The sequence below is a fragment of the Eschscholzia californica genome, unplaced genomic scaffold, assembly GCF_041429995.1.
Source record: "Eschscholzia californica isolate CP2 unplaced genomic scaffold, dmEscCali1.0.p SCAF_3, whole genome shotgun sequence".
Classification (NCBI taxonomy): domain Eukaryota; kingdom Viridiplantae; phylum Streptophyta; class Magnoliopsida; order Ranunculales; family Papaveraceae; genus Eschscholzia; species Eschscholzia californica.
Window position 1 is genome coordinate 49,487,836 of NW_028238420.1, and position 11,026 is coordinate 49,498,861.

At 34.7% G+C, this 11,026-nt stretch overlaps 1 protein-coding gene across 2 annotated transcripts; it reads right to left on the reverse strand.

Moving 5' to 3' along the window:
• Positions 1-4,192: 4,192 nt before the first annotated feature.
• Positions 4,193-6,096, reverse strand: LOC147551289 (F-box protein At1g20360-like). 2 transcript variants are annotated; one of them, XM_086667802.1, is made up of 3 exons: positions 5,878-6,063; positions 5,400-5,459; positions 4,193-4,919 (listed from the first exon to the last, which is right to left on the reverse strand). In XM_086667802.1, the coding sequence occupies exons 1-3, from the start codon at positions 5,966-5,968 to the stop codon at positions 4,324-4,326; spliced, it is 747 nt and encodes a 248-aa protein (XP_086523928.1). In that variant the 5' UTR covers positions 5,969-6,063; the 3' UTR covers positions 4,193-4,323. The 2 variants fall into 2 exon arrangements, with proteins under 2 accessions (XP_086523928.1, XP_086523927.1); XM_086667801.1 differs by having other exon boundaries at positions 4,193-5,459; positions 5,878-6,096.
• Positions 6,097-11,026: the final 4,930 nt, after the last annotated feature.

Sequence of the window (11,026 nt, forward strand, 5' to 3'; positions counted from 1 at the left end):
CCCCTCTCTATCTTTAGAAACTAGCTAAAAATAGATATATTCCTTAAAAATATATATATATATATATATTATTGCATTCAATTTTAATTTATTAATTATTTTTAAATATTAAATTATTCTCATAATTTTTTGCAAATATTGACTACAATGGTCATTACAAAGGCACATCGATACGATGTGATAAGTACGATAACGGTTGAAATACTAGTATTTTATTTTATACCAAGTTCAATATTCCTGAATTTGTACTTCCACGTGATCAAACCTGTGACCTCTGCATTATGGAGTAGATGCACTGACCAACTGGGCAGACCCATGGATGGGGGAGTGCGGGCCGTGTGCCCGCACAGGGCCCCCCACCACAAGGGCCCACTTTGTTTTTCTTTTTTATAATAATAGTTATACGTTAACAATTAGCAAACGTAATTTCCCATCACGAAATGTCTGTTAGCTCAGTGGATGAGGAAGGAGAGTTATACCAAGGCAACCAGCGTTGAACCCACAATGGTTTAATTTTTTGTAATAGCTTACTAAACTCACTTATCATACAAAACTAATAGTTTGAATACGATGTTCATTATAGTAGTTTTCAACAAATTTTTTTTTTTATTTTAATATAATAATTATGTGTTTGTTGAAATAGTTGATTGCATTAAAATGAAGGTTGTCATTATGATGTCGATTGTTGCGGAAGCGTAAAAGTAATGGAATCCACCATTGTTATTAAACTAAACTAATGAAATAAAGCTGATGAAATAACGATAAAAGCGATAAAACGATAAACTTGATTAACAATAAACTTGATTCATAATATTCTCTGATCTAAATAACAAGGACAGACCTGACTTCCTTTTATAGGAACTGAGAAACTTCTAGATAGACTCAAACTAGGATTCCTAAATATCAAAGATACTCAAACATAGAAACTTCTAAACTTAGACTTAGTAGGAAATACTAAAACGTGGAAACTCCTAAACTCCTAATGGACTCGGCCATGAGGCCCTCTAACTAGTTCGGTCGTGAGGCCCGTCTTGATGGTCTCCATCACATTACAATATTTTTCGCCATATTTTTTTTCTCTCTATCTCTCAGTCTAATTCCTTTCTATAAAATTTGTTATTCTAAATTCTAATTTTAGTTTTTGTGGCGAAACACAAAATAAACTCTAATTTTGGATACTCCTCGTGGACAAAGTTAGAGTTTAATCTTCTCATCAAATTTTCAAACACTAACATCTCAATATCTCGTAAGAAAGGTATTTTCTTTTAATGAAAAAAAATTAATCTTCTCATCCAATTACTTTCATGCAAGTGAATGAAAAACACAGATGTTACGTTTTTATTTGAAAATTTAATTTATTTTTTTTAGATTCTATAAAATGCTGGGAGGAAACAATAATCTCAACAAATAAGAAAATGAAAAAATGTTAGGTCGATTATATAACGATTCCATGCATATACCTTTTTTTACATGGGCCCTGATAAAAAAATTTGACACTGGACCTCTCAATTGTTGGCCACGGCCCTGCAACTGGGCTACCAGTTGTTGGCCTTACAGTTCCTATTATGTACACATGAATTTTACTAATTTTACAAAAATCATGAAATATAACTTAATATCCACTAAGCCATCCCGAAATGTAATTCTAGAAAAAAGAATTTAATATCGCCGAATGTAATTCAAAAACATAAATAGATTGAACAACTCTAGTTTTCCTTCCCTTTAATGAGGGTAAGAAGCAGTACTATTCTTTTCAAGGACTGGATCTTCATCACTAGTATTATGATACATAAATAATGGTTTGACAAACGAAGTCCAGTGATAGACTCCGAGCCAAATAAAATGGAGGCCTTTCAAGAAAAAATAAAATAAAATAAAATAGAGGTTGGTCATAGACTCAGAGCCATAAATTGTGTGATACCTCAAAAATATTGTATCCACTCAACGCAGGAGTTGAATGATACCATACTTCCACAGTTTAGACTTCTCGTTTCAAACCAAATAACAGAATTAGCAAACTTATATGCACTTCATAATATACCTCAATAGGATAAATAAGCATTAAATATTTTACAACGAAAAGTAAATACTCAACTTCATAAATATTTCCTAACCAAACTTTGGTTGTTGCTCTAAACTCAGTGAGAGTGCTTATATGAGAAGTACTGAAATCAGGAGCATTAGAATGCAGAGATCTTGAAACACCAGTTTGAATATCGTATTCTTGACAATTATTTGTGGCGTAGGTGAGGCCGTGAGGCGTTAGGGGTGGGAAAAAGGCCCGCGAGTCCGGATTTGACCACTATTCGCCCGAGCCCAATGTGACCGTGGGCGTCCGGTGTTCAAGACCAACACTAGCTGCCCGGACCGCCAAATTTGGTTGGACGGACACGGACAAAAGGCTTTAACCGACATTCCGGTCAAGCCCGACCCGATTGATATTTTCGACTTACATAGACATTCTAATCGTATATAGATGGTTATAGTCAAAGTATAATAGCATTTAGACTACACACTTACACATGTATGCATGGAAAAATTACGTTTCTTATTTACAAAGCTCTGTATCCCTTTCATCTCAAAGAGTTTACAGTGTGGGATTACGTTTTATAGACTTTGCTTGGGTGAAATTTTAATGAGTATCTTTTGTGGAACTCAAGCAAAAAAAAAAAAAGATAACATTGTGTCTGAGTCTGCTCGTTCCGGTACTCGGATTGCGCGACAATTTCGGTGGGTACAGACAGGCAACGAACAACCAAACTTTGTCAAGTGCACGGTCGATTTGTCCGGATGTCCGAGCGGACAAATTCTCAATTTATCCTTTCCGCTGAGACAGGAAGAGTAAGTAAAATCGTGGACTACCCATCCGGTTTGTTTCCCATCCCTAGGTGAGGGGTTGCCACTGGTGTGGCCTCACAGACCCTCTCTCCTGTGGGCCGACGATAGGCCCATGTAGTTCCAGGATCAATTGTTTGTTGAATTGTTTTGGTTCAATTTCTTTTATGTCCCTCAAGTTTGACCTTTTGTTTAGGTTCTTATTCAACCCTTCCTTTCTATCTGATTTCTCATTTAGCTTAATATTTTGTATTCTAAATAACTTTTTTTTTAATTCCAAATTATTCATAGGTTTATGCTCTTTCTCTTCCGTATATATCTCTTTAATAATAATTTTTGTTCTAAACCTTAGAACGTTTTCAATACTATTTTCCACAAAGTTGAAAATCACTTTGTTGGAGCGAAATTATTTCAATTTTTTGTTACTAATTATTTTGGACGTAATATATTTTGTTAGCATATCATAATATTTGGACACCCACTTAAAATTTTGCATAGAATCAAGAAAATTTCGTCCCTGACCCTGATAGGCACTCCTAAACAAAACCACATTAACTTAAACCTGCTATTGGCATTAGCTCCTCGGGATTAATAGTAGGGTTGGAAAAAAAATTCGAGGACTCGAAATCCGACATGAACCTCTGAGTATGTGAAAGCTCACATGTGTCTGATGAAGGCGGGTTCAATTGACCGACTCCGTGAAATATGCAGATCGGTTTGGGGTTTGAAGTGCTACATGACATCCAAGGTGCCTTTTCCTTGAATAGTGAAACCCAATGAATAAAATTTTGATAGACATAAAAATGGAAATATCTCTATCTTTGAGTCGATTTATTTTGAAATTCTATTCTGGGTGAAACACGATACACGACTGCCCGATATCTGAAAAATCCGAAAATTTTGGACGGATCTTGGACACTAAGTTTTTTAAAATAACCCGCCATACGGACAAATGATATAAAAACGGACCGTCCGACCCGATTTCTGCCCCTAGCTAAAAGTGCCAACCTAGCAAAAAAATAGATATATTACGCCATTCAATCTTAAACATTAACTATTTTGCATATTAGATTGTTCTTAGAATTCATATCTCGGAGTATAATTCAAAAACATTAATAGAATCCAAGTTTCACTCATGATAAACCTCACCATCACTTTCACTATCTACAAGAAATTGAACAACTGCTCTAATTTTCATGAGGGTAAGAAACAGTATAATTCTTTTCAAGGATTGGATCTCCATCACTAACTAATACTATGATACATAAATAATATTGACAAACAAAACATATCGTATCGTCCCAACAGAGAAGTTGAATGATACTTCGACAGTTCAGACTTCTTGTTTCAAGCCAAATAACAGAATTAGCAAGCTCATATTCACTTAATAATATATGTCTTAGTACGATAAATAACCATAATCGTTTTACAACAAAAAGTAAATACTCAATTTCATAAATATTTCCTAATCACACTTGGGTTGTTGTTCTAAACTTCAGTGAGAGCACTTATATGAGATTTACTATAACATGGAGCATCAGAATGTAGAGATCTTAAAACACCAGTTTGAATATCGTATTCCTGCCAATTATTTTTCACAGAAAAGATATACCTTCTGAAATTTAATAAAAATTTCTCGCCGTTAAAGAACATGGGTTGAATAGATACTTCGGCATTACTCCCCATCTTTATCACATCCTTTCTCTTCATTTTCCACTTGTTGTTTTCATAATCACAGAGTACCCAAGTTACTATTTCATGTTTTTGAGTAGTCACAACAAGATTAAGTTCATCTTCTACAACTCCAAACCAAGCAGAAAACCACCAATTATCCTTACTTTCCACCATTTCAAATACACTCTTCGGTATTTTAATCATCCTACTCTCTTCTTTATCCAAATTGAATGCAATAATATATCCATTTATAGTTAACCAATGTATAATCCATCGAAAGCAAACAGAATTAAGAGTTATTTTGTCTTCTTTCAAGCCATTACCGAAGCTTATCCTCGTAGACTCATTGCAATCTCTCCAACGCCTTCTCTCCGGCATGAAAATCTTAAACTCAAAAGCCGCCCTTGACTCTACCAAGCAAACCACACTGTATTGATTATAGTAATACGGAGAGGATAAAGGAGTTGGGCCAAAGACTAACCGGCAGCTACAAGATTTAGACTTGTAACGAGATGGAATAAATTTTTTTTTCTTGGTTAAAGGGTTGATAATGCATAATGTTGATATGCACGAATACGAATCCATTGTTGATACATACCTTTTGAGCCGAACCAAAAGAAGGCCATGACAACTATCATCAATGTATGCTGAATCATATTTTTTGCCAAAAGATATGGTGTTTACACTAAGGTGATTGGGCGAAGAGGGATCGATAGATACTTGAGAGATACGCCCACGAGATGAAAGTTCATAAAAAAAATTACGAGGAATGGTTCGGAGGCTATTGTGTTTATTTATAAAAAAGGGGTCTGATATCAAGTTATACCAATTTTTGTTGATACATTTCAGCCCATCTATTGTTTCTGTAGGCAGTCGTATTAGAATCTCACCAAGAAGATTGTTGTCAAGGTTGTCGATTCCCGTTGTTGTTGACATAATACAGTTATCATCTGCACAGAGAGATTGAGAGAAACTTAAATACTAGCTCCAACTAGATAAAAGCGGGGAGTTAATTAGATAAAGTTACCATATTTGTATAACCCTAAACCCTAAATTAAAAAAGTTTAATCAGCAAGCAACTATGAAAAAGCACAATAATCAAATGATCAGGATGCCCAACACACAATTGCTATTGTTTAGGGTTTGGGACAAAAGATTAAGTTTATAAGATTTGTAAAACAAACAATGAATTGAAATCTAGAAACCAATACTCCATTCTTCTTTGACCAATTGAAACAAAAATTAACCCTAGACTAGACCCCATTGGAAAACAAACAATCAAACCCCCATATTCCCTAGTGAGTCTATTCCAATAAATAAACACATGAAAAGTAAAAGAGAGTAAGAGAATGATGGATTCATTAGTACCTTCTCCTCCTTCTAGTATTCTACTTCTCATCCTCCTACTCCAGCTTTTTTGGTTACTAGTATTAGTGTTGTTGTTGCGTTTTAATGTCATCCTGCCGTCGGTGAGCGTGCTATGTAATGCCACCGGAGTATAGGAAAGACAGTAGTGGTGCGAAGATTATTTGCTTCTCAAGCCCCTCACCTCGGAGGCTCGGACTCACCTCACCTCTCTTCCTAAACAAAAAAAGAAAGGAAGAATGAGTCAAAGATCCATAAAACCATCCCTTAATAGGCTAACCGTCCAAGCCCAGGAAAAAATAAGGCGCAGGTCCAAACACTCAGATTTGTTGGGCCCAAGAAAATAATGACAGTCCATTTTTTCTTTTACCCTAAACACCCTTTAAGCTTATTTATCTACCCTCTTCTCTCTTTTAATTTTTGTTCCTCTCTCTACGCTTTTATCTCTCTTTATCTCTCTACTCTAACTTTCCAAATTCCAGTAAACAAATCTTCAGATCTAGATTTTTGGGTGTTTGATTTTTCTTCAAGAAAGCAACTGCTCCCATCAAGATTTCATGGCATAAAGTTTATATTTAAATTTTTTTTATGAAGATTGATAACCATACAGTTTATTTTTTTTCTCTGGGTGAAGATTAAAGAGGTTTGGATTTGGGGAAGAAAAAGATAGAATTGTAAGTATCCACTTAGATCTTAAGCATCTTTCTTATTTTTCTTCATAACTTGAAAAGAAAATATTTTGTTGATTTGTTGAAGAAACTTTCAGATGGGGTTTTGAGTTTGTTAAAAATGGATTATCCTTCTCTCTCGTCAACATAACCTAAATCATGTCAACTTTCTCGTTTGATTTGAGAATCTTTCCCGTGTTGATTGTTATTTAAAAACCCTAAATCGAAGAAACTTTTTGTTTTATTTTTATTCAAGAACTCTGAAACTTAAAAACTTTTCATTTTGATTTTTTTAAAATCTGAAAAAACTTTCCTCTTTCAAACTTTTTTTTATTTTTATTGAAGAAACCTAGATCCGCCAAAGCTTTTTGGTATGATCGTTTCTGTACATAGTTTCTGATTCTGTAAACTATTTTTTTTTTTGGTAAATAATTTCATGTACAAGTATCCATTAACTTAGATTATATCTCGATTACAGTACATAATATCGTGTACCTCTAATAAATAAGTTTACAGTACATAAATGGATGTACTGGAGCATTCTGGCATCTGACTTGTTTAGTAGTTTATCATTGATTTTTTTCTATCCACCCAACTGTTCGGAGAACATTACAATATGTACTAAATGTGCCATTTGGTTCTTTGTACATTGTTCACTTGAAAATGTTTTATTATTTAGGCATCCCTATACATATGCCCATGAACTTACTGTGTTTTAATGTTTACAAAATTTTGTTCCATGTACACCAGATTCATTCGTTACAAGAAGCCCAAGTAGATTAGAGCCAACAAGATATATCGAAGAGGAAGGTTACTGAAGAACAATTAGAATGTAACATACTTGTATTACTATCGAACTGCCCCTACTACAATTAGAATTGTTTAGGAAATAGATTTGTGTACAAGAAAGAAATTTGTGTACAGAAAATATGTTCGGGTACAGGGGGAAAATTGTGTACAGAGCGGAAAGTTGGGTTTAGAGGAGAATGAAATCAAATTTATTTCACTATATTTCATGAAATTGTTTGAATATGGTTTATCATATTTAGTTCCTTTGAATTTGTGAATAATTTTTTTTTAAAATGTAATGTACAGTACTGGACATTGGATTGTGTACTGTACATAACAAAATTTCCTTTACTTTCTATTCAAGAAGTGTCTAATACATAACAAAATGACCAGCACATAAAAATATGTCTAGTACATAACAAATGTCATGAATTTTCAATGAAATAGTTTACCTTTTGAAAGGAATGTATAGGAAATTTTATTATGTACTGTACATAACAAAATTTCCTACACTTTCTTATCAGTAAGTGTTCAGTACTAACAAAATGCCCAGTACATATAAAAATGTCCAGTACATAACAAAATTTCCCATACTTTCTAATCATATGTACATTAATATTTTTGGTTATGTATTTTACATAATAAAATGTCTTGTAAATTTTTATTAAACTAAGTTACATTTTTGAAGGAATGTATAGGACATTCGATTGTGTACTGTACCTAAGAAATTTCCCTATACTTTCTTCCAAGAAAGTGAAAGAAAATAGCTAGAATGAGAAAAAATAAAAAGTAATTTTGGAAAGAGAAAAGATTTCAGCTTGGAAAAAGAAAAAATGACGTGTCATTATTCTAGTGGATGGCAAATATGTAATTTTACCAGAAACACAATAGAAACACGGGATTTTTCTAATGGCAAATCCGTAAAAATCGTGTAAAGTACAAATAATTTTGTACTTTCCATTTCTAAACTGACAAGGAACTGATTTGTGGACCTGCAACTAATTTTTTCACTGTCATGGATCTCTTTCTCTTTAACTCCCAATTTTTGGAGTGTTGGGTCAACCCCTCAAAAAGAAAAAGGTTATTTCCCAAATAGCCCCTAACTTTGTGACCTGCTTCCTGCCTAGCCCCTAATTTTATCAAATATTCTCATACAATCCCTTTTTCAGTTACCGTTAGCACACCGTTCTAGAGAGAGAGAGGAAAGAAAAAAAAATTTACAGAGAGAGAGATGAGAGAGAAAAAAAATTAATGTTTGAAGGTCGTCGACCGGAAAATTTGCTGGCTCGCGACTCTCACCGGTGAAGACGATGAGCCGATGAGGTGGCAGAGAGAGAAGATGAGATGGAGGAGAAAAGGCGATGACTAGTTAACGGTGTGCTAACGGTATCTGAAAAAAGGGGTCATATGGGAATATTTGATAAAATTAGGGGCTAGGCAGGAAGCTGGTCACAAAGTTAGAGGCTATTTGGAAAATAACCCAAAAACGAAAGCCCTCACCTCTCTATAAACTATGTTCGTGCATAGTGGTGTTCAAAAGGTCGGGCCACCCTGGGGTTGGGCCTGTTCCGTACAGGACCGACCCCGATTGGACCGGTTCCGTACAAGACCGACCCCGGTTGGACCCGTTCTGTACAGGACTAGCCCGTACGGAAAACGGTCAGGTCAACCCGGGCTCAGGCTGGGCCTCTATTCTTAAGTTAAAGAAGAAAGATTTATATTCCTATTAAAGATTTATATCTTATGTAAAATGAGATAATCTTTTCTTTTAAGTTAAAGAGTATCAAAAAACTTAGGTAAGTTCCATAAACACTATTTTTGTCTAAGTTCAACATAATCTTTTCTTTTTAAGTTAAGGAAGAAATTTTAGGTAAATAGGTAAGTAATATTTTCTTTTAGGTAAATAATCATTACATCATATCCTAAGATCTAATATTTTTTAAAACGGTAAAAATTCTAATGTTTTTAATTTGTTATTTTTTTTCTTCAAATTACTTTCAAGACTATATATTATTTTAATTTAATTTTATATTTTATAATAATAATAATAATAAATAAATAAAACAAGATGGCCCGGCCAGACTCGGGTTTAGCTCGGCCCGGCTAGATAGGCCCGACCTGGGTCAAGTACCGGTCCCGGGTTGGGCCATGGGTTTAGCCAACCCGGGCCTGGCCCGGGACTATTCCAGCCCGGGTTGCTTGGGACCGGCCCACAACGGCGCAACCCATCCTGCCCTGTTTTATTTCGGACTGGCCCGACCCAGCCCAACCTTTTGAACACCACTATTCGTGCATAGTCGGTTCAATTTATAAGCAGCAGGGGTGTGGGAGGAGGGGAGGGGTTGTCACCGGTGTGGACTCACAGGACCCTCTCCCCAAGGGCCTACTGGAGACCCATGTGGTTCCAGGTTCAATTGCGCGTCATATTTTGTTTCAACCCTTCTTTTCCAACTAAGATATCAAATGACTATTTTTTTGTAATTCCAAATTATTCATAGGTTAATGCTCTTTCTCTTCGGTATATATCTCTTTAATAATTATTTTTCTTCTAATTCATAGAACGTTTTCAATATTGTTTTCCACAAGGTTGAAAATCACTCTATTGAGTGAAATTATTTCAGTTTTTATAAGTTTTCAATGCTATTTTCCACAGGTTAAAAATCCTTCTATCGAGTGACATTATTTTAATTATTTGTCATCGTTTTGGACGCAATATTTTTTGTTCTCATATAGTAATATGTGGGCTCCAACCTAAAATTTCGCACAGGGTCATGAAAATTTCAGCCACGTCCCTAAATGACACTCCTAACCAAAACCATATTAACTTAAACCTATTATTGTCACAGTTCCTCCGAGTTAAAAGTAAGGTTGGAAAAAGATTTTCAAAACTCGAAATTAGGCACGAGCGTCTGAGTTTGATAGAGCTGACGGGCATCCGATGAAGGCGGGTTCAATCGATCGACTCGATGAAATAATCGGATCAGTTCGGGTTTTTAAGTGCTACCTGACATCCAAGGTGCCTTTTTCTTGATTACTGAATCCTAAGGAATCAAAAGATTCGATAGATATGGAAATATTCTTGTTTTTCAATCGAAAGATTTCGAAATTGTAATCCGTAATGAAAACCAGATACCCGACCACCCAATATCTGAAAAATCTTAAAGGTTTGACGAATTTGGACGGATTTTGGATACTGAAAATTTTAAAATAACTCACTCGATTAAATATGAGAGCTTCGAATAAAAAATGAATTTCAAACCCTACTGGCCATACTCGACGAATGATATAAATCCGGCCCGTCCGACCCGACTCCCACCTTGATTAAAAGCGCGAAACTAGCTCAAAAAATAGATATATTATCGCATTCAATTTTATATATTAACTATTTTTAGATATTAAATTCTTCTTATAATTCCTATTATGTAGGCATGAATTTTACTAATTTTACAAAATCCATGAAATATAACTTAATATCTCTCAAGTATAACTAAAAAACATTAATAGAATATAAGTTTCATTAATGATAAACCTCAGCATCACTTTCACTTTCTACAAGAGATTGAACAACTGCTCTAACTTCCCAACAGAGCCAAATAAAATGGAGGCTGGTTATATACATACTATGTGATACCTCAAAAATATTGTATCATCCCAACAGAGAAGTTGAATGATACTTCCACAGTTTATGCTTCTCG